Consider the following 22,683-nt stretch of genomic DNA (forward strand, 5'->3'; position numbering starts at 1 on the left):
GAAACCGTCAAGCTTCGCCAAGCATAGTGACAGCCATCAAACTCATCCTTCTGCGACTCAGATCTTCCCCTTGAGATCGAGAAGTCCGCATGGCAGTCGTGAGTTTGTCTGAGGGTGGCACTAACTCATTCGCTCCGTCGGGCCAACAAAGTTAACCGTGGACTAGCTTCGTTTGCTCTCGAGTTTGACGACAACCTCATCTGTCACAGCTCGCGTCTCAGCACCACACAAGGTGCACTGAGCTCCTTGCGAACAAAGCTGAGAATAGAAAGAGGAGCCGTTCTTGATGTTTCGCGGACACCAACTGTCTACACAATTCCAATTCATCTCTTACCCACATATTCCATCAATTAATACCGACAAGGCGACATGGTTCCAGTGAATCGTCACCGACAAGCCAACGAGCCATTCAGCGTTGTCCTTCAGGATACTTCAAATCTTCAGAGTAATCTTTCATGTTGGCGCACTATTCATCAATCCATCCAAGTTCGTCCGCTTAAACACCGAGCGTTTCCTGATCTCGCGCGGACACACCGGTCGCACTTTTTACTCTTAGCCACCATATGATACACAAAAAGACCAATAGCCTTCGTTTACTCTCCAAGCGAAGTTCTAAACGCTTTGTCAAACAGGCCCAAACGACGAACCGTTTAAAACAGCGCAATAAGCACAAGAACCCCCTGACTGCGCAGGCGCAGTCAATCCGTCCAGTGGGACGACCCGGGACGAGCGCGGAGAGCATGGACGCCTAACTCTATGCACATTCTACACAAACTTTACATAACATAGAAGCGTGGGGCACGTCGGAAGTTCTTCTCACCGCACTCGAGATTCCTCGCCCTTGGAGTCCTACTGTACGGAGTACACTCCTAGCCATGAGTTGCAATCACGCTGCTAATTACGCGTTGTCTTCAGTTTTAGCCGGAAGATTACATTGTGTTCTCAGGTCAACCAAGAGCATAGGCGGCCACCAGCTCAAGAGATCTCAGCACCGTCGGCAAGCGATTACCTGAGAACCAGGTTACCATCCAGGGTACTTTTGGATATTGCATATATACTAGCGGTGATTCATCTCTCGTTTAATTTGCGTATCTCCTACACCGTTATGAATAGACGGTTGCTTGGTGTCTATGTACTCCGTATTTCAACAGAAACTTTTACGATTTCAAGTCAAACGAGGTAAGCACAATTTCCGTATATCCTTGAGAGATCTTGACCCGGTCCTGGCACGTCCGGCATCATTATTGTGGATCTTTTGACCGTCTTATTCCTGTTATCGGAGAGCCTGATGAAAACCGGCTAGGGTCCGGGAGTACCCATCCGCCTTCAGACATCTCTATTCAACTCGACAATAGATCTGACCAATGCTAGCTTCACTCTTCCCCAATTCAAGTTGAGGATGGAAGTTATGCCTTGCACAGTATATTCCGTCTGAATAAACTGGATCTTTTTCCGGCCTCCTGATTGGTGCGCTGGATTCCTGTGGGTCCCTTCCGCGGACTCTCCGCGGAAGGAAGGAAAAAGGGGTCTTGGCCCAAGGTCCAGGAGCCCGGGGCGGGATTCCACTCAGCGGAATCCAGAAGGACAGGATGAGGCATCGGCCAACTGCAATACGCACTCATAGCAGGTACAGCCCGATCCGAGGACCGCCCGAGGATTCCGGTGCGATGGCCGTAGCACTCATTATATTCACCCTAGATTGGCCCACCAGTTTGTATAAAGGAGCAACAATCGTGAAATGCTCATCTCATTCCATAGAGCATCGACCATTGTGCTCAAGACATCATCCGGAAGTATATCTTATTTTTGCTGTATTTGCCGTGGCAGCGATCTTCAAGTCAACATGGTAGAGAGAGAGCTGGCGTCCCTTCCAACTACTCCAGATCATTCCTCGCTGCCTATGGCGGCGATTGAGAGTGCCACAACAGCCGTAAAAGCGAGTTCACGTGAGTCCCATTCCAACCGTTGCCTGTTGATGCCCTTTACCTGAGTAGAATGGGACATTAGTGTTAGGTCCGTTCTCGCTCTAACAGGCGCTTTTCTCGCCCTCTTTTGCACCTTGGGATTCCAAAATGCCTTCGGCGTCTTCCAGGAATATTACGGACGCGCAGAATTAAAGGGTTACTCCGATTTCGATATTGCATGGATCGGCGCCCTTCTGACATTCATGTTCTTGTTTTGCGCCGCTCCCGCTGGTATTCTCGTTGACCGTGTTGGGCCGACGGTAAGGCTATTGGCAAATCTCCCTCTTGGCTTCGTTAAAGTGCTGACCGGAGATGAAGCCCCTCTTGGCCTTCGGCAGGCTGGGTACCATATTCGCAACTTTCATGACCTCCCTATGCGATCAGTATTATCAATTCATCCTCGCTCAAGGACTCACCTTAGGAGTCTCTAATGCCTTCCTGCTTACGCCGGCGATGACGACGGTGTCGCATCTTTTTGACAAATATCGGGGTACTGCGACAGGCATCATGATCGCTGGGTCGTCGATTGGTGGTATTATCTGGCCAATCATGCTAGATCAGCTCTTGAATAAGCGTCAGAGGAGCTTTGGCTGGTCACTCCGAATCGCGGGATTTGTGATGATACCTGTCTGCCTTCTCATCACATTGGCAATTCGAGTGCCTTCAAAGAGGAACGATGCGAGGCAAGCAGATAATGCCAACAGGGGAGCAAATAACGGGCCCAGCAAGGAAAAAAAGGCCGATATCTCCACCGTGAAAAATCCCACTTTCATCCTGCTCTGCATCGGATTGTCTGTCGCAACATTTGGTCTCTTCGCACCTCTGTTCTTTATCCCGACGTATGCAGTGGCGAATGGTCTTTCGGCCAGTCTAGCCTTTTACCTCATCTCAATGCTCAACGGCGCCTCCCTAGTGGGAAGAGTGTCGACGGGGTATCTCGCCGACAAGTACGGGAATCTCAACCTGTGCTTCGCTACAACTGCACTCACGGGTGTAATTGCTATGTGTTGGAACAAGGCCACCAGCAAGGCGGCAATTATAATCTTCGCTTTGGCTTGTGGCTATACTTCTGGTGTATGCCTATCCTCCCCACAGCATATCTCCCTGCGAAGTGCGAAAGGTACCTAATAACGTCAACTCCTAGGCTATGTTCATTTTGCAAACACCTTGTGCGGTGCAGCTAGCCACGCCGGAGTCTCGTGGCACCGCGATCGGACTTCTCATGATCGCCCCTGCTCTTCCGTAAGTCCGGCTAGCGTTGTCAACGATAAACAGTCGGCTAACCAAATCCAATCTGTAGCGGGCTTGTCGGCACTCCAATTAGTGGGCGCTTAGTTCCCAAAGGCTATCTCGCACTCTCCATGTATGCAGGCGCGTTTCTGCTTGCAGGTTCCGCCCTGATCCTCTGGGCACGCCTGCGCCAAAATTCGAAGGTGCTTAGCAAGGTGTGAGGCTATTGAAGGCTCTGCGGAGTGCCCCAGTTGTTGGTTTCCTGGCTGCGAATAGTTAGACACAAGGTTATGGTTAGTAATAACTCGAAGAAAACGGCGTTTGTACGGAGTAATACCCGACGCTATTCTGCATTGTTGTTTCTTTCAGATAAGTTTCTCGTGTGACATCATTCCGGATGGTGCCCCTATCTCCCACCAGCAGGGTGGATATGGATCGGCGGGTGGTATTTTCGCCACAGTGCTCGTTCGGCGCTAGCAATAATCAATGCTCCAGAGAAGAGGTCTTTCAGTGAGTGCATGATAAACTGAAGTCCACGTAGGCGTATAGTTAAACCAGACCATCAACTCTAAGTACGGAGTAGAGAATAGTTAACCCAACAATCGAGTCCAAGGGCAGACAGATCCTTTGATTCTGTTGTTGGAGAAGAGCATTTTGAGTTAAGGCTAACTGAGCACAAAGCAAGCCAGTCCGCTTCCGGCGCCGAAAATACCATATCCCGCGGGATTGGAAGAGTCTCATGTCCTCAAATTTCAACTTCTTTCTTTTCTTTTCTTTTCTTTTGTTTTCCTTTGTTTTCTTTTCTTTTTTTTTTTTTTTCATTGAATACTTCTGACTGCGCGCTCGAGGCTCCTGCACAAGTGAGAGCAGTGTCTGGTCAACTGTGCAACGAGCTGTTCTGGAGGGCTAACAAGGCCTGCAGTCACCCCCTGTCAGCGCACGGTCCCTGAGCAACTTAAGGCTCTACCCGAAAGTTTAATTATTGGCATCACGCTCTAGACTTCAGACGTCCGGGTTTGTTGAAGTGACTTGGATGAACGCCCCATTTATTTTCTCCCAGCGCAAGGATCAAAAGCTACTTCACATCAATTCCGGTGTATCGCTCCATGCTCCTTTTGCCAAGATTCACCGGTGGCATAACTAGTGAATGACTAAGTCTGGAGTATGGAGTGATGCAGTTAATTATGATTTAAAAGAACTACTTATATTGGTGAGAATTCGCAGCTGAGTCGCACGTCTTCCGAATGTGCTCCGCCCGGAGCAGAAATACTCAGTTGCACAAATCGGCTGTATCGATACCCATCCCTCCGGGGACCTAGCACCTCAACACGTTAGTGAATTGGCCCAGGAGTCCAGCATCCCCTTTGGTCTCTCACATATATATTCACCCAGAAGTGGAGTAACGGGCCACAGAAAGACTGCTGGAATTGTACAGAGGACAGGAAGGGGTTACGGAACATTTCATATGGTGATAATCGAATGCCCTGCCGTCGCGCGCCATATAGAGCCAGACCACAGATTTGCCTGTGAGAAACGCACGACATTTAAATACTGTCCTGTTCAGATCTCCCAGGAGCGCAGCGACACAACGACCAAGGTCAACGTAGTTGGCCGTTTTCTCAAGGAACCATGGTTCTGCTAAGCAGCACAATATTGGTTATTGGAGGTGTGGGCCTATTTATATACTCCGTCATCACACGGTTTGTCAGTTGGTACCGTCTTCGCCATATACCGGGACCTCCAGGAGTAGGATGGAGTAGACTGTGGCTTCTCCGTCATCTTTTTTCTGGCAGGTTATGCAACAAGTTAAAGGATGTCTGTGATGAATACGGTAGGAAGCGGTGTATTTCCACTTTACTGGAACTTCTGGTACTGATAAATGTTGAGGTCCTCTTGTCCGAATCGGCCCTGACTGGGTGGTATGCAGTGATGCAAGCGAGATCCGACGCATCTGGGGTGTACGCTCTGGGTATTACCGCTCGCCGTGGTATAAGGCAATTCGAATAGACCCAACAAGGGACAGTATTCTTACCTTTTGTGAGAATAAGACACATCATCGAACACGATCTTACTTACTGCCAGGATATGCTGCAAAGGGCATTGAGAACCAGGAGCAGGTCATAGACGAGCAGGTCGGGAAGCTTGTCGCGCTAATCAGGAGCAGGTACATCTCAACGCGCAATGCGCTGAGACCATGGAACATGGGCCAGTCCATGCAGTATCTTACCCAAGACGTGATCACAGCCATTGGGTTCGGGAAGGCGGTTGGCTATCTGGACGCTGACACAGATATCTTCGGCTTCTTCAAGACATTCCGATCCGCAATCCTACCGTTTCACTGCCTCGCACTTTTACCCACAGTAGTAGACATCCTCCAAATTTTTATAATGAAGCCATTTGTACCTAAAGCCACTGACAAGCGCGGCGCAGGCTGGCTTATGGGCATCGTCAAGACGCACGTTGACAAACGGTACGGACCAGAGAAGGTCCGCAACAATGATGTCCTCCAATCATTCGTCGACTCAGGCCTGAGCCAATCCGAGGTGGAAGTCGAAGCGCTCGTCCAGCTATTAAGCGGCACGGATACGACGGCAACAGCTCTGCGGAATATAATATTCTACATCGCCACTCATCCGCGTGCCTACCGCTTATTACAGGAAGAAATCGATGCCGCCGCGCAGGCGGTCACTCGTCCAGTCATCGCAGATCAGGAAGCGAAGCAACTCCCATATTTGCAGGCGTGCATTAAAGAAACACTGCGTCTCTGGCCGCCAATCATGGGGATGATGGGGAAGATATCTGACGAAGACGACATAATTTGCGGGATCCGGGTGCCGGCAAAGACGCAAGTCGCGTGGGCGCCGCTAGCGCTAATGAAGGACCGGGTCGTCTTTGGCGAGGATGCGAGGACGTTTGAGCCGCAGCGCTGGATTGACGCGGATCCCGAACAGCTGAAGCGAATGGAGGCAACACACGGCTTGGTGTTCGCGGTTGGGACAAGATGGGAGTGTCTCGGCAAAAGGCTCGCCTATATGGAGATGGAGAAAACAATATTTGAGGTAAGAGTTTTCGTCAATTACCATGTGTCGGCCTGTAAACAAGGACTGATTCAGGGAATTTCTGCCGTAGCTTTTCCGCCGCTTTGATTTTGTAATGTTGGATCCTGTTGAGCCATTTAAGTGGAAGAATTATGGGCTCACGATCCAGCATGATATGAATGTGAAAATTACCAGTAGAGGCATTGCCTGCAACGAATGAGCTGGGTTGCCCAAGATTGATATAAATCACCACTCAATCTTGAAATATACATACCATTCTAGAGCTCAGGCAAGTTCAAAATAGTCAAAGCAACAGGCAATTCAGCATCATGGCGGTTTCAAGTAGATGTTATTGCCCAGTAGGAGAAGAGTGGTACCGTGTATCTAGAGGGAAGAGCTCTTGTGACTGTATAGCAACCACACTTCCAAGTCAAGTGAATGCGCGAAAATCAGTGAATAAACCGGATCTAGTGACACCGGGCTTTGGAATCCATGGATATGAGCAGGGCAATAGCACGGAGGGCCCGGCCTCAATATTAGCCTGTAGACCCGTGGCCTCCTTTGCTTTAGCTGGCTGCGAAAGTTCAATCTTTTTCCTTTCTCTCTCGCAATTACGGAGAAACAGCGGCTCCCATCGCCCTCAGATGTCGCTCGAAAGCTTCACCAAAATTTCCAGGCCTCAACCCTTGGCGGTGGATCAACGTACTTAGGCGAAGCACAGATCCCACAGCATTACCAACCATTTTCGAAATAGTTGAAGATGTTAGCCAGCGTATCATTAAGACAAAATTGTTGTTCTGTGATACCCTTGTTCTCCCAACCTTAGGAACTAGAATGGACGTTGAAATTTAAAATAACTCTCCCCGTTTGCGGAGCTATACCCCGTAGGCTCATTGACAAATTGTCGGTGGACGGAGGGTTCCTCTTGACCGTCTCGAATCTTTTGCGGCTGTGCGGACTCACAAAGCTTCGGCTCACCGGGCTATCCTGGAAGGGGCGCAGGAGGATGGGGCAACCTGCAACTCTCCAGAAGAGAACGGCCCGCCTGGAAAGCTTCCCGCAGAGGAGGCAGATTGTGTCATTGGGGCTGATGCGGCCGGCAGAATTATTAACTAACCAAGGCGAGAATCAACACCTTACAACACCCAGCATCGATGGGTGGCGAATCGAAGGTTTGAGCAGCACCCCTGGATGTAGGTATACGGAGCCACCAAATAGGAATGGAATATTCCATGGCTTCGCACTCTGATATAAATAGAACTTCTTCAGCGGAATGGATTGTATTATGTAAGTCTGAAAGAAAGAGTTGCGTTGAGCGAGTTAAACACAAATTGTATGAAGGTTAATCTCACTCGTTCCCGTCAGACAAAACGTGGTTCTGGAGAGCACCAGACCGGAATGATTCCTCACGATACCACGTGCTCCAGCAGCAATGGATCGAGGAGGACAAGGAGAAGGCGACTGCACGCTCCCTATAACAATACTGTTAGGTCTTTCAAAGGCCTTCTTTTTTCTGTGAGACAATGTTTCATGCTCTGATGGAATTGACTAGTCCGCCGAATGCGTAAGACGGAGACCCTGTGAATCGTGATCTAGAATATATGTCCCCTATCCCGTTATTTTAAGACTTCGATCACTGTTACCTTTGACGTGTCCCACTTCGAAAGATGATGCACAGGGTCCATTCCCCGCTTTTATAGCTCCTTACGGGTCCCCGCAATAATGTGTCGGGAGCGTCTCTGTTGGGAGTTTCGACATGCAGGATGTAAAGTTACTCCGGACTCCGTATGGAGGAATAGTATTCGCAGCCATCAAATGACTTGAAGACAAACAATGCTTTTTGTCCTTTGCCCTTTGCTTCTTTTCTTTTCTTTTTTGTTTTCTTTTTTTCTTTTTCTTTTTCTTTTTCTTTTTTTTTTCCCTCTTCCTTTTCCTTTCGCCTGTTGGTTCAAATCATTCCCTTGATTGACAGCCCCATCAAGTAATCATTTTTGTAGTGTAATTCTTAGTCAATGTGTTAAGAAACAGTGAGAAAACCATTGTGCCATCACGTACAGAGTACCTGTAGAGGAATCATCTGGACATCAAGACAAGATCGGTAGTTGAAGAACCATTGAAGCAGAGGAGTGAACAAAAGACCCAAACTGCGTTGTTTCAAAGCTGACACAGCCGGACAGGGAGATTTGTCGAGTCGCCAAGATAGTTTCTTTTTGGGTGTCGATCGGGCTGCTGCGGATCAACCAACGACCAACAAGCGTTTTTGCCAAGGGGAGATTGGAAACAAACCACTACAATAATGTGCAGGTGATCACTCCAAAAGAGCATCTCGAATCGCCCGCCACAGCCGTGCTTTCAACAGGCCAGAGCGCTTTATTGCGGCTGTCTTATTGACACTCTCACACAATTGATGGTTGTTTCTACGAAGCTTTGTGCGCTCTGTAGGCATAGCATTGTTTTTCAGAGGATCATGCCTTGTCAGGGTCGGCTGGTCGGGAAACATGCTCCGTATCCGCCGTAATATACTCCGTACTTTGGGCGAAACAAATCTGATTCCCTGGGTTGATTGTGGCTGTTCTCTGGAATCCTTGATGCTTGGCTCTCCTCGAGGAGGCGAAAAGGCATGCTACGGGAGGATGATTGCCGAAAACTCTCTCTGACCAGGTCCCCGCCGCGTAACTCACGTCCTGCAACTTCCTCTGTGTGTGTACTCCTTGCCCAAGGGACAGTTTCAGCACAACGGCGCTATTGTCGATGCCCTCCATCCTCGCGATGATGGTGGTGAAAGCGAACGACGGCGACGGGGCGGTTCTGAAAGAAACGGAATTTACATACATACGCCGAGGAAACGACGAAACCGCGCTAGGCCCGCCACGGTAAAGTTACCGTCCGACATGACATCTCGCGCCCATTCTGGTTCGGTCTAAGCCGGATCGGGGAACTCCTCCCGTCCCAACAGGGCTAAGCGTGTAATGCAACCACGTAACAAACGCCGTAACGACTGGAAACACGGCCCACTTGCCAGCGCCCTCCACGGACTGCCTTGCGTCGCCTCTCGCTGCTCGCTCTTCCATCTCTTCTACTTCTTCCCCCCCCATCACACGACAACCGCCAACATCAGCCATCCTCTTCCATCCTCTCCATCGCAACGCCTGTCTCTCCTCTCTGTGCGCCCGCTCTCTGCAATCGCCAGTTCCACCGCTTTCGCATCCCACTCGTTCAAACTCCCTGTACAGAGTATATACATACAACCTCCGGCGCTCCCGCTCATTTCAAAACTTTGTTTCTTCTATTCCCCAACCTCTCGACATCGTTGGCCATTTCAAAGGAACAACAAACGCCGCTACTGCGAGCTGGCTATGGCTCGATAATGTTCCTGTTCACCCTGGCTCGTCCGTGTCCTATGGCTAAAAGTGTTGTTCACCATTGAAAGTGTCCGAACGACTCCGATTTCCCGACTTTCGTCCTATCGTAGCTTCTTTCGCGTTTCAACAAGATTAATTTCCACCACATACCCTCCCCGATATCCACTCCCGTCGCTGTGCCCTCAAATCCCTCTTTTCTCTTTTTCTTTCTTTTCTGCAGCTAAATCCCTGTATCTGCTCACACGACGTATTTCCATGCCGGGCTGGTTGGATTCTTGGATTCCGCTGTATTTGCTTCGTTCGCGAGTGAGAGCCAGGAGCCGAGAGCCGTCAGTTGTCTGCCTTCGCTGTATATAGCGTGAATAGCAGCTCATCCTGATCGCTGAATGCACAATTCACCATGTCGGTGCCTACCGAAACACCTACCAGTACCCCCAGCTCGGGCTCCGGGGGTAACAGCCAGCCACTTCTATTCTTCGTCGCGTTGGGATTTGGCGTTGTCTTCACTAATCTTTGGTATGCCTAATGCGCCCTTTTAGCTATCGTGTCTAAATTTTATGTGCTCCTTTGCCTGTCCGGGTACAAGTATAGATCATGTCCCGCTGACACCCGGAAATTGTCGCTTAGGATCATCGTTGGTGTGAAATATTGTTTCCGCTACAATCAGCGCCACAGACAACTACGAACAGAAGAAACAGGCGATCCAATTGACCTCATTGCTGTCCCAAGGACCCACAGACGAAGGAGAGAAAAGAAACTCATGACCATGGATGAGGTCAACAACCGGTTCCCGCTTACAAAATACAAATCCTGGCGTGCTTCTCGGGCTGACGAGGGACTCCCCACCGCTGGAGGAATAGAACCACCACTTGGAAGCAGGCCTGCGAGCTTGAAACATGCTTCTGGGGCTCTCCCCGATATAGCTGATGGCCAGACAATTGACGGCCACGCTGAACCCTCAGGTGCTATCCACGATGAACGTAAAACCCTGCCGAACAGTGATCAGTCAGAAAAGGAGACGCAAATGATTTCGGAAAGTCATCCGTCCGGGGTCCAGCAAAAGGAATATTCACCAGCACCCGCTTCAGACGTGGACAAGAACCATCTGGATGGGGATGACGATCACGATGATCCAATCCATGCAGCTGTGCCCGCGGAGCTACTTGCAAATCCTGGAGATTCCTGTGCCATCTGCCTGGATGGCATCGAGGATGATGACGATGTTCGTGGTTTAACATGTGGCCACGCTTTCCACGCTTCTTGCCTTGACCCTTGGTTGACTAGCCGTCGAGCATGCTGCCCGCTCTGCAAGGCGGATTACTATGTTCCTAAACCTCGTCCTGATGGCTCCGATGGCAACCAGGAAAGTGGCCGGAGGAACGCCGATCGGGCTAACGGCCCGACAGAGCCGGAGCCGGTATATGTTGCCGGCCGTCTACACCCATTTTCAACCCGAATGGTGCTTCCAGGGCGATTCATCACTATTGCTCCATCGGACAGTCGGAACGGATATTCTCGTGGGCCGCGAGATTCCAGAGCTAACCGAGAGCAAACGGCTCGTAGGGATTCTCCGAGTGTTGCTACGAATCAGGACTCTCCGAGAACAGCGTGGAGACCGAGACTACCGTCCTTGGCTATGCCTCGCATTAACCTACCGTCGTTGAACAGATCACGGCCGGGTCCGGATCACAATCGCCAGGACACCGAAACCACTCCTGGTCAACTTGAATCTGGCACACGACGATAATCCTTCCAAATCGGACCCTTGCTCGGTTCCAGGAAATCTCCTCTATAATCAAAATATAACTGATGGGCTACTTGCCCTCATCGTCGCAGAGTTTCGAGGTTGCTCCACGCGTCGACCGCCATGTCTCCTCGTTTCTGTTGTACCATACCGCACGCCAGCGGCCGAATTTTCTCTTCCCCGCTTTCCTTTCTACCGTTACATGCCTCTTCACGAAACACATTTACGATTGACTAGTTCATATTATTTTCCTCGACTGGGCAGGTTGGGTCTTATGATTTAGGATATTGCATTTTCTACTATTGTCCTTAGCGTTGTTTCTTGCGTATGCTCTTTTTCACCTATTTGCTTGGAGTTTTATTTTTTTTTTCCGGTACATTTATTGGGCTTGCGACTGATAGGAGGCCCATTGGGCCCTGGCATATCGTGGAATTTCTCGTTCATCTATCAATGCGAGACCGTTCACTCCGTTGGACCTCCGTGATCCACGGTCTCTCCCCTCCTCCCCCGCTCCGAGCATCTATAGCTTTTCAGTCATCACATCCTGACGTGTACACAAGTTGTGCATCGTTTGCTGGTTCTATTAATCCCCATCCATGATACCCCCCGTACCATATTCACCTTCCGTAGATTAATATCTTCCAGTGTCCATACGATTTCCTCTTTTGTTGATTGGCGTTCGATTGGGAGAGTATGGGGCGTGGGTAATTCCTATGATCCGCTCTCCGTATGATTTATATCCGAGTAATTCGACATATGATTGTCTAATTTGGCTTTGATATAGGATTTATATGGTAATATTGCGCAAAGGCAATCAAGCACTCTTCACATTTATGCCAAAGCTACACTGTTCTCTCGTAGCACACCCGGTGTATCGGAATATGGAAATAGCAGCTAGCATGTAACCGCTATTTTGTAACACAAACCACGTACATGGCCCAACAAATGTCATGCACTTATTATACAGGAGACCAAAAAGAAAGGAAGCCCGGGGATAACCATATTACTTCATGTACAACCAGATGCCGGCAGAATTTAAGGGAAAAAAAAAGTAAAAAAAAATGGGCCCCCGCGGGGGGGAGATTTCAGGGAATCGGACTCGCAATTTAAATACGTACCCCTATCACAGTAAAAAGCGTCATACCGTGGAGAGTAAGTAGGAGTACGTGTACTCCGTATATGGTTCAAAGAAAGAATGCAGACATCCATAAGCAATCCATCACTTCTGCGTCCTTGGAGCCGCAACTCCAGCACTCAGCACGCTCGGCAATTCTTCCTGTCCCATCTGCCATAGCAGTCCCACGCCCAACCAGATGCTGACAACCAATAGCAGCGTGAATCCACCCAATAGCCAAAATGGCATGCTCACATCTTTCTTCTGGCAAGCCGGTCCACCCCATTGGGTTGTTTTCTTGGATCCGTCTTTGGAATTGGTGTGATCGACGGTGCGGAGGCATCTGCATGCGTAGCATTCGCTTCCTTTGGCGGCGCCCTGGCGCTTGAGATAGCAGTAGCCATGGCCGGAGCAGGAGTTGGTGCGGGCGTTGCAGGTTTCGTTGGTCGCGTAGCAGATAGGGAGGAGGGTGGAGAGCTTGTCATCGGGTTTCGTGGAATTTGAATCGCGGGGAAGGGCCGAGTAAAGTTGACTGGGCTGGCGCTTGTGTGAGTCCGCGAGTGGCTGGACGGCGGAATCTAGATTCGTGAATGCAGACGTTTTCCAGGTGTTGCCGGGTAACGCAACGACGGTGGTTTCCATTATAGACGTCTCTGCGAGAGCCAGAACCGGGAAGATATGTTTATAGGTGGAGAGGGAGTTCGGGTGCTGAGAGAAGCGTTCAGTAGCTGTTCTTGTTACCGAACGCGATGCTGGCGTTACTGCTTACCTTGGGCAGAGGGCTGAGCCTGAGAATGGCGGAGACTTGCTGTCCAGGCTCGGGGGATGCATCTCCGAAATAAGTACGCACAACGCTCCGGAAGTTTTCCATATCACCGTCTTCGAAAAGCGTGTTCATGAATTGCTCAACAAACGGCGTTTTTGAAGGACAGTCTAATCCTTCCTACGATATTCGTCAGCCAACAGGCAAAAGAAATTACCACATTCATCATACCTTATTTCTAAACACCAAATCGGCCGCTGTCAATTGGTCCACTTCCCATTGATATGAGCATACTCGAGACGTAGGTCTCCGCGGAGAGGGTTCTGAGAGAAGACCGCTGAGAAACGTAGTCTCCATAAAGTCACGTTCAGCCCCAGCTACTCTGACATGATCAAGCTTTGTTTGCGTGTGCGCATCTGGGACATCAAGCAATCAGTTAGAATAGATCGTCGTAGTGGTTGAGGAATGTCTGGCACAGATCGCATACCCTCAACTGGGTCAAACCCTTGTACTACAACAAGCAGCTTGTGATGGTTCTCCCTTTGATCTGAATCTCCAAATAATGTAGGTTGTTGCCCTCCAAATTCATTTAAATCCTGCAATATACTCTCGTCAACGTGTCCAGCCAACGAGCTTCCGGGCCATCCCAGCCGTCTCGCGAGCACCAGCCTAGCGACATCCGGGCGGATTTGCCGGTCATTTGGAGAGCCCGGGGTCGGTGTAGTATCTGGCATAAAAATCGTCACATCTTCGGCAAATGCTGTAGCTGCTGCGGCGAAGCCTACTATGAGGTAGGGGAGGAGCTTTTTCATCCTGGCATGGGCCCGGGGCTTTCAACCGCGCCCCGGTGTGTCGTCGCGGAAGAATTAGAAATATGTAACACAGGAGGGTACGTTAAATCTTAAATCTTAGAAACGAGCTCGAAGATGATAGCCTAAGACCTGCTTTGTGGCCGTTCTGCTCAAACAGAGCTTGGTATGGGTGGGCGAGGACGGGTTGTCGTTGGGCATCTGATCAGCGACGATGATTGGGCTTGGCGCGCAAGGCCGCTGTAAGGAGATGAGTGACGGGGTTGATCGGCCGCCGACTTTGTTCACTCTTTGAGCGATCTGCCGACCTTCTATCGCTGAAATTCTGCAGCCATTCTTTTCTTATTTAAAGTGTTGGAAAATTAAGTATTTCTATCTTCATTTATTAGACCCGAAGTTTTCAACATTTGTTCGTTCAGTTCTACTGCGCATAATAGAGAGGACATATTACCCCCCCGATCTCTCCGCGGTCAACTCCCCTCAATATGCGATTTCCATCCCGAACTTCATCCAGATGATTCCGGTTCCTAGACGATTCTTCCCCATTCGCCAACAACTCATTCGTAGTCGCCCTTTGATTTCTCCGCCGTTTCGCCGACTGTTACACCGTCAGGATGGCTTGGTAAAGGTCAAAAGGGTCAGGTTTAAGCAGGCTCCGGCGCGAAGGTTGATATCATGCTTCCCTACTCCTTACATGACTTTAGCTTACTGGTATTGAAGGCGGTTTCTCTTCAAATGTCTAGCCTACGGGTTCGCCATCGCCGCATGGAACAAGCTTGTCTGGAGGCCTTTTCTCAACTTTCTTGAGGACAGCGATGGCGATGAGGATGAGGAGTCACAAATCGAATGGGAGACGGAGCAAAGAGTACCCGATAGGGAAGATCGCGCAGAACATGACCGAGATCCGTTATTTATTCCGTTGGCTATGCCGAGCCTTGTGGACGGCCCACGCTACACCCGAGACGGCCCGGAGTGGACGGCCTTTGTCAAGATTGCAGAGGATGAGCAGTGGTTGTCAGAATTGCAGGGTACGTGAAAGGAGGTCAGGTGGGATCGCATTGTCTCGATTGGCTAACGGTCGAGTAGCTGAGCTGGCGGATATTGTGCATACGATTCTGACGAGGCATCCGCTGGTCTCCGACCGGCTAGGCCAGCCTTCTTGGATCAACCAAGCCATGCTTAACCCAATATTTCCGACCACAGCACCCCCAGAGTACCGCCATCTTGGGTATGTATATACCGCCTCTCGTCATATGCGCCCACTTCTGTACTGATTGTTGCCGTCCACTTGCAAGATTTGAAATTCACGACGACGGCACTGTCGATACAGTGACACGCCAAATTCCAATGGATGAAGGGGCCAGGTTTCGGGATATCATAGTCCCTTCAGCCTTTGTCCTCTCTTTGGTTGGGGCAGGACAGACATTTTTCAAATTGAAAATAGCGAAACTTAGATCGTTCCTTGCGGATAATTCAAACCCAGCTCAGGAGCAACGTCAAGAAAGTGGATCTTCACAGCGCGCATCATCTCCTTCAAGCGCTAGAGGTCCCGGGTCAACAGCTTTGTCACAGAAACAATCGAATTATGCTGCCAATGACTCTTTGAAAGGGGCTATTCCCAAAATTGAAAGCTCACCTCAGCTCCGTTCTGATGAGAAATCGAGCTTTAAATCCATTCTTTCTACCGTTCCCGAACCAGACCCTGATTTCATGGCGGCTGCGGATACTTTTAAACAGCTGTTGCGAAACAGGCCGCCAAACCACTCTATACCACGAGGCTGCTTTTTCGTGTGGGGCATGGTCTCTATACGAGGCCAAAAAGGGGATTGTATTGTCCATGTTAATGCACTATATGACCCTTCGGAAGCGGTTTGGATTGGATGCGATATTGATATAAACTACTTAACTTAGGCTCTTCCACCTAATACCCGAAAGACCTCTTGCGAATAATTTATTCGACAAGCTCCTCGATTCATTCTTTCCAGCCCGTAACTCAGTTCTTCAGACTATAAATAGGGTGGAGGCAGGAGTCGGCGTTCCCATATCGTCTTTGCATAATTCTTTTCTTTTCTCTCCTTCTCTTGGGGGAATCCGGAACCCTCAACGGGCGGGCTTTACATATACACGAGATACCTTTACTCAAGGACCAGGCGTTACTCGGTAAAAGCATGTTGTTTTATCGGTTATAATCTTTAGAATCGAAATCCAAATATCACTAGATTCTCTTGAACGAGCCTCTGCTTTTGATGCTCTACAGTGTGGAGGGAACTTGGTGCACGGGCAGTGACGTAGCTGATAGAATCTTCCAGGATCCTGACCCACGCTCGCCGACCATCTTGCTTGACGCGGGGTCTCAACTGTACGACTACATCGATTGCATCGACTTCCTAATTATAGTATCTAAGGAAACCCTTACCGTATGGTATCCCACTGGAACTAAGTCATTGAAAACGCTTCCGCCGTCACCATGTCGTTTCCACCAAAGTATGCAGGGCTGAAGCTCTTTTCTTCGGGGATCACTGAGCAACGGCATACCCTCGAGATCTGTAAGTGATTTCACGTGGGCCAGAGTGCACTGAAGCTAACCGGGGCCAAATTGGGCTCGTTCAGATCTTGACTATGTCTGTCCGGTATGTCGAGAGCCATGGATATCCTTAAAAGGTCATTTTGAATACATATGTACAGTACATATACTTTCTAACTCATTTCGAGGGTAGTACTCCGCCAAATTCTTCGACACATTCTACAATTCCGTCATCCCTATCATCCGGAAGAAATACCGGTCATATCTACAAGTTATTTTCCGTCCGCAAGTCCAACCCTGGCATCCCTCGTCAACTCTGACCCAAGAAGCCGCGCTTGTGGTTTTGAAGCTGGAGCCTTCGAAGTTCTGGGACTTCAGCGAGGCCCTTTTCAAGGCCCAGAAAGAATATTTTGACGCGAATGTCGTGAACGAGACGAGAAACCATACGTACAAGAGATTGGCAGCGCTAGCCTCCAAAGTTACGGGTCTGGACGAAGGAGAGGTGTATTGGTTGCTCAAAATTAGTGATAGGCCGGGGCCAGACGGGTCGCTTAACACTGGAAACGAGGTGACTAACGACATCAAGTTTTTGACAAAGGTGTGTCTCTTTTGTTTGACCAGGGAACATTTGGCAAAAGGCTAAGGAAGAAGTAGTCAAACAGAGTCGTAGGAGCTCATGTGACTCCAACTGTTTTCTTTGATGTGAGCCTTTCCTCCCTGAACACGGAGCAACATTGATCCAAGGTCTAACAAAAGCATTTGGGCGAAGGGCATCGAAGAAAGGTCTATTGACAGCAAGTTCACCCCCCAACAATGGGAAGAATGGCTTGAGAAGAGCGTTGTGTAAGATAGGACCCGTGCCGAGAGCAGGTCTTTTCCAACCCAACCAGGAGTATCTTGTTTTAAGGTGGAATGATAGAGAAGAGGCAGTCACTGCGCCGCGGGGGGAAGGGTTTGCTGAGGGTGTTGCCTCTGGGATGACTCTCACAGAAAGGAATTCGAGTGCAAAAATACAAACAAAGCCCAGATCATGTACATGCTTTTTCTTCCGTATCAAATCGATCAATTGCGCGCGCTAACCCATGCTACTGAACAAAAATGGTATTCGTTACCAAACCAACTGGGATCCCGTGAAAAAAGTCAAGAACGCCTGGAATGAATCATTACGGAGGAGGTATTGCTATCATTACTGAGCTGGGGGCTGGTAGTTAATCGGGCGCCTGCCGTGGGTGCTGTTAGTGATAACCCCCCCATGATAGCCGGGGGTAAAAGCCAGACTCACTTGAATAGGAGAATATGTGGCTCTGGTTCGTGGACCTCGTAGTGTTCCCAGCCCAGACTCTTGAAATGAAAGGTCAGATTGGCTCTTGAAGCGGTGAACTTTATATGTGCGGTGTTACCTGTGTAATACCCAGACCTCTCCATTCTTCCTCCCACAAAAGCTTGAGTGTTCCTTTGGACTGGTCGAAGTACTCTGGTGGGATCTTCTTCAACATATTCTTCGGTAACTGGACATGACGATACTCGAATTCACTATCGGAGTACCTTTTGTGTAATAGTTAGAGCCGAGGGCTTATTGTGGATCGACCCTAGAAAAAAAAATCCCGTACCTGGACGAGTAGTGAATTGAATCGATGAATTCTTCCAATTCTTCTCTTTCCGCTTCCAGGAGAAGCCGCGGTTTCTTGTTGCGACGGGAGAGGTCAATATCCATGGCGCGGGGCATCGGCGCGAGAACTGGAGCGGGGTATACAGAGAGAGTTTGGCTGGTGTCGTGCTGAATTGCGCTGTAATTTATGATCGGAGCCGGTGTTAGTTGAAATTCTCCAGATATTTCGGACCGAAGCAGCTGGATGACACAGAAAGATATGGGGGGGTTTCAGCATGCAAGCTCAATCAAGCGCCCCCCCGGAAGGAGATGGGAGGAGGTAAAGGGCATAAGGGTACTCAAATGGGGCGCGAAAAATAGAAAATTGGCTTACTGGGGCCGGTTTAAAAGAAGGTGGATTTTGCAGGACTTAAGTTCCAGCTGGTATGAGTCTTGAGCAGGGAGGGATTGAAGAAGAGTGTCAGGAATGGAGGGGTGATAGTGTCCTGATAAAAGCCGACACAGCAGAGCGGGATGAATGAGGGCGGCATCAATGGTATTATTGACGCGGAAACCAAACAGAAGCGACAATACCAAGTTACAGCGAACTAGCGCTAGTGGGAGTGGAAAAGCAAGCTTGAACTGGCTTCTGATTGGGTGAAAATGATAAATCTGGCACCCGAACAAAACAAAACAGCCAACAGCTTTGTGAGAAAAAGTTACGCACTCCAAACCTTATTGTTCATAAGAGGAACAAGACAATCATGCTCAACAAGGGGGGAAAAGGAGTGTCTCCATGGCTTTGACATGGCCCTGAACAGAAACACAGGGAAAGGTCATTCCATCATCACTTTGTGTTTTGATTGTGCTAGATGGTTGAACGCACTGGAAGCAATGCTCTGGACTCTGTACGGAGTACATCCATGGACAAGTCATTCAACCACGTGACTACTCTCACAAGCCACAGTCACTGGCCTCACAAGCGCCGACGCCCCCGAAACGTCCACCCAGAGCGATTGCTTGAAGTCCCAAGTCGCGTTCGCAAACCGAGCTGCAGTCGCAACTCAATCGTTTTCGGTAAATTTAGCTTCTGGTCCTGCATTTTTTTTTTTTTTTTTTTTGGGCTCCTAGACTCTTACTCAAAAGCCTGTGCACTCCATGTCCTTTGGTTGTTTGCCAGTCTGCTCTGGTTTGATTTCCTGAGTTTGAAAGCTCCAGCCCTGATCCTCGCCGACGCCAACCAGTGATAAGAGCCATGCCGCCGAAACGGCGAGCCAGCACCGCAGGGCCTCAAGAGGCTCCAGTTAGATTTCCGAAGCGGCGAAGATACACTGTAAGTTCCAACACTTCCTCACAAGTGCGCCCTGAGACATTGTCTGTGGCTGGAGCACAACAACAATGGCCCCAGCTTCATTAACAAGGAGTGGTTTTGGTCCTGTCAATTAACTATGGGGTGGAATCATGCTTTCGTCAAGCGGCGCGGTCAGCAACTATGTTTCGCGGCTGGATCCAATCTGTTTCCCCAGCTCTCAACTCCTGCTGTACCTCTGCTTGTATGACATAACCAGGCTTCACAGTCCCTCCCAGCTTCAGATCCGAAGCAGCGGTTTTCCCTTTTCTGGTACATGTTGTTTAACTAATGATCTCTGTTGCTCTCATCCATAGACCTATGTTCCAGAAACAGACGAGACTCCCGAGCAAACCACCAAGGGCGGGTTGGAATTACTCGAAAGGATAAAGGCGGCGAAGGACAAATAGTGAGTCCCTTCCTCGAATGTGGTCGCTTGCCTCTTCCCGGTCTTGCGCGAAGGGCTAACTTTCGGCTGCTCTATCATCTAGTCACAATCCTATCTCGCCGGAATTCCTACATCTTCCTGATCGAGTGCGTTTCCCCCCCACCATGAAGTCCTCCTTTCTCCCGCCATGAGTTCGTTCATGCTAACCAGGTGGCTCTCCATAGAATAAATTTCCGGAGTATTTCGCGGCTATCCGGCTTCCTCTTGCCTTGGATATAATTGAGGTACGTACGTTATCCGCTGTCCGCCATTACCCCTGGCAAGCCTAGCGGATATCCGCCCAGTAAGGGATTTTGGCTGACGCATTCCTCATTTCCAATATATAGAAGAAGCTCCGAAATCATGAATATCCCTGCCTCACCCTTCTCGAAGCCGACCTTCGCAGGATGGTCAGCAATGCGAAATCCTACAATGAGAAGGGTTCGACCCTATTCTCTAATGCTGAACGGATTCGCAAAATTGTTGTTGCATTTATGAGCGAGAGCAACCCGGCTTATAAGGATGAGAAATATGTTCCGTTTTCTGCACCGGTGCCGGACGATGACGAGGATGAGGACGATGGGGAGGGGGAGGAAGAGGAGGACGTGTCTACAGAGCCTCCCCCCAAACGATCAAGTTCTCGGACCGACCAGAGTGAAGCGACCTCTCGGAGAAATGGACAGGCTCATACACATCGCACTCCAACGACAGATCGTGAGGTTGAGCCAAGCGAGTCTTCTAACCATGCCTTTGAAGGAGACACTTTCGATCAAGCCCAAGAAAGAATCATATCTGAGATGATTCGCCTGAAAGATGAAGAGTATACCTCGCCACCCATGTCGCACTCTTATCTGTTAGATACCATACTGACCATGTCCAAGTGGCGAAGAAGTATTCTTTCCTTTTCTGTCCAAGCCCGACCGCACGTTATACAAGGAATACTACGACTTTATCCAGCACCCAACCTCTTTGAGGACCATCTTGAAAAATGTTCGTGGCACTGCCCGAAAGAAAAATGCTCCCAGGATCTCGCCATTTAGGACCTGGGATGCCTTTGCCGATGAAGTCAGTTATATCTGGCGAAATGCTCGAGAATTTAACGAGGATGGAAGTGCTATTGTTGAACTGGCTGGCGAACTTGAGGTACCATATGCTAGAACTCCTGTAAAAACATTGCCCATTCGGCTAACCCCAACGTAGCAACACTTCCTCCGGCGCCTCGAGGCAGCGCGGAGAGCCGTACCTGAGCCAGCTCCAGCCAGCGAGGGCGGCCCAACTCGCATCAAACTCAGAGTGGGAACCACCAAGACCCCTGAACCAAGTTCCCAGAAACTTACGTTGAAATTCCCCGGTAAATCTGCAGAAGCCACTGGCGATAAACAACATCTTGGTGTCAGTGTCGACAGTGAATCCCTTAGAAGACAGCAAGAGCTTGTTAGAGCCGGTTCTGGCCGTACAGAAACGCCTTCTCAGCCACCTACCTCCACTAGGGTTTTGCGTGACCGGGCGCCATTTGCCGCGAAAAGCCAAACCCCTCTACAGCAACCGGCGTCCGGTCCTCCAACACCTAAGCCCAAGGTCGAAGGTCATCCGAGCCAATCTCCCCGAGGAGTGGCACCCAATGTTGCTCCACACAACGAAGTCAACAATCAATCAAATGGTCTTTCACCGGCTCTCGCTGCCGCTACTCCAACACCGAATGGCCCTTACTTGCGCTCAGCCGGAGCTGCCGCTCAAATGAATTCCCATAAGTCTGTCACCCCGAGCCAGCCTTCTGCTGGGCCAGCCACAGGTTGGCCACCACGGAGATATGGTACGTTTTCACAGTCTACTAGCCGTTGTTCGCCACGAGTCCACACTGTTAGCTAATTTATAATTAGTAGTGCCTCGCTCACGCTTAATCACTCATGTAAATCTCCGCACGGAAAACGGACCGAAGTTCAATCTGGAGATTCCTTCCTCCTGTATTACGCCTAGACAATCTGTGACCCTGAGTGTTCCCTTCTCTCACAACCTCTTGTATCTCCGACCTACTGTTATATCAAGCAATCTTGAGCGCCAGACTCAGCTCACTGTGACCGTTGGAAGCCAGAAAATACCTTCGATTGGGCCACCAGTACGGTCTACGGATTTCACAATACCTAAGTATGAGCTTAGGTTAGGACCAGGAGTTACTAAAGTTGATATTGAGATGCACGCTGCGCCTGGGAGAGGGCTTGTGAATCTATCCACGCCTAATGGACCCGGGGTGGAATACGAGGCTTTTACCTTGTATGTTCATGTTATGCACAGGTGATGTATCCGTCTGTGGCTATGCTCGACGGCAACAAGATGGTGGTCAGCCTCGGATTCACCGTTGCAAGGAAGGATTGCAGCGCAAAAGTACTTGGCTCGTTGGTCACACTTAGGGATTTACAAAGATTGCTTTGCCTTTGGTTGAGCTTCTGTGGGATTGGCGTGAAAGTTCGGGGGGTGTTCCAGTGGTGTATCATTGAAGAATCTTTTCAGCGGCATGGATCGGATGGGCTTGGAATTATGGTCAAGAGGAGCAACTCGCCATTTACATGGCGATATTCTATGCGCTCGGCTTTACCTTTCATATAATATCCCCTTTTCTCCTGATGTTTAAAGAGACATGTACTAGGCCGAATGCAGTTTAGCGCAACCCGAGAAACCCACGGTAACAATACCGACAAAATGGCAAAGTTACGGCAAGGTTTTTGCAAGATTTAGAGTTTTTAAACTTTTTGTCGCTGAATTTTTTTTTTAAAT

General features: G+C 49.5%; 8 protein-coding genes across 8 annotated transcripts; 6 read left to right on the forward strand and 2 right to left on the reverse strand.

Annotated features, from left to right (window-relative positions):
- Window positions 1-1,469: 1,469 nt before the first annotated feature.
- On the forward strand, window positions 1,470-3,415 carry D8B26_001054 (uncharacterized protein; the record flags this gene model as incomplete). The annotated part of the gene is made up of 5 exons (XM_003070769.2): window positions 1,470-1,946; window positions 1,995-2,224; window positions 2,283-3,038; window positions 3,109-3,206; window positions 3,265-3,415. The coding sequence occupies exons 1-5, from the start codon at window positions 1,739-1,741 to the stop codon at window positions 3,413-3,415; spliced, it is 1,443 nt and encodes a 480-aa protein (XP_003070815.2). The 5' UTR covers window positions 1,470-1,738.
- Window positions 3,416-4,413: 998 nt separating this feature from the next.
- D8B26_001055 (uncharacterized protein) lies at window positions 4,414-6,916 on the forward strand. The gene is made up of 3 exons (XM_003070768.2): window positions 4,414-5,025; window positions 5,082-6,253; window positions 6,324-6,916. Exons 1-3 carry the CDS (start codon window positions 4,824-4,826, stop codon window positions 6,450-6,452), a joined length of 1,503 nt encoding a protein of 500 aa, XP_003070814.2. The 5' UTR covers window positions 4,414-4,823; the 3' UTR covers window positions 6,453-6,916.
- Window positions 6,917-9,317: 2,401 nt separating this feature from the next.
- On the forward strand, window positions 9,318-12,084 carry D8B26_001056 (uncharacterized protein). The gene is made up of 2 exons (XM_003070767.2): window positions 9,318-10,110; window positions 10,222-12,084. The coding sequence occupies exons 1-2, from the start codon at window positions 9,995-9,997 to the stop codon at window positions 11,339-11,341; spliced, it is 1,236 nt and encodes a 411-aa protein (XP_003070813.2). The 5' UTR covers window positions 9,318-9,994; the 3' UTR covers window positions 11,342-12,084.
- Window positions 12,085-12,160: 76 nt separating this feature from the next.
- On the reverse strand, window positions 12,161-14,027 carry D8B26_001057 (uncharacterized protein; the record flags this gene model as incomplete). Its single annotated transcript, XM_003070766.2, has 4 exons — window positions 12,161-13,160; window positions 13,222-13,395; window positions 13,447-13,631; window positions 13,703-14,027. 4 exons carry the CDS (start codon window positions 14,025-14,027, stop codon window positions 12,558-12,560), a joined length of 1,287 nt encoding a protein of 428 aa, XP_003070812.2. The 3' UTR covers window positions 12,161-12,557.
- A 348-nt stretch (window positions 14,028-14,375) lies between these two features.
- D8B26_001059 (uncharacterized protein) lies at window positions 14,376-16,221 on the forward strand. The gene is made up of 4 exons (XM_066123420.1): window positions 14,376-14,690; window positions 14,745-15,052; window positions 15,111-15,252; window positions 15,320-16,221. Exons 1-4 carry the CDS (start codon window positions 14,539-14,541, stop codon window positions 15,933-15,935), a joined length of 1,218 nt encoding a protein of 405 aa, XP_065979494.1. The 5' UTR covers window positions 14,376-14,538; the 3' UTR covers window positions 15,936-16,221.
- Window positions 16,222-16,420: 199 nt separating this feature from the next.
- On the forward strand, window positions 16,421-17,395 carry D8B26_001060 (uncharacterized protein; the record flags this gene model as incomplete). Its single annotated transcript, XM_003070764.2, has 5 exons — window positions 16,421-16,570; window positions 16,635-16,654; window positions 16,742-17,146; window positions 17,203-17,250; window positions 17,318-17,395. Exons 1-5 carry the CDS (start codon window positions 16,492-16,494, stop codon window positions 17,393-17,395), a joined length of 630 nt encoding a protein of 209 aa, XP_003070810.1. The 5' UTR covers window positions 16,421-16,491.
- Window positions 17,396-17,720: 325 nt separating this feature from the next.
- On the reverse strand, window positions 17,721-18,657 carry CKS1 (Cyclin-dependent kinases regulatory subunit (Cell division control protein cks1)). The gene is made up of 5 exons (XM_003070763.2): window positions 18,531-18,657; window positions 18,159-18,335; window positions 17,949-18,093; window positions 17,831-17,889; window positions 17,721-17,768 (listed from the first exon to the last, which is right to left on the reverse strand). Exons 2-5 carry the CDS (start codon window positions 18,272-18,274, stop codon window positions 17,735-17,737), a joined length of 354 nt encoding a protein of 117 aa, XP_003070809.2. The 5' UTR covers window positions 18,275-18,335; window positions 18,531-18,657; the 3' UTR covers window positions 17,721-17,734.
- Window positions 18,658-19,241: 584 nt separating this feature from the next.
- On the forward strand, window positions 19,242-22,628 carry D8B26_001062 (uncharacterized protein). The gene is made up of 8 exons (XM_003070762.2): window positions 19,242-19,469; window positions 19,802-19,893; window positions 19,976-20,018; window positions 20,097-20,156; window positions 20,259-20,731; window positions 20,793-21,054; window positions 21,112-21,724; window positions 21,792-22,628. The coding sequence occupies exons 1-8, from the start codon at window positions 19,392-19,394 to the stop codon at window positions 22,205-22,207; spliced, it is 2,037 nt and encodes a 678-aa protein (XP_003070808.1). The 5' UTR covers window positions 19,242-19,391; the 3' UTR covers window positions 22,208-22,628.
- The last annotated feature ends 55 nt before the right edge of the window (window positions 22,629-22,683 follow it).

Source organism: Coccidioides posadasii, chromosome 1 (assembly GCF_018416015.2).
Source record: "Coccidioides posadasii str. Silveira chromosome 1, complete sequence".
In the NCBI taxonomy this organism is placed as follows: domain Eukaryota; kingdom Fungi; phylum Ascomycota; class Eurotiomycetes; order Onygenales; family Onygenaceae; genus Coccidioides; species Coccidioides posadasii.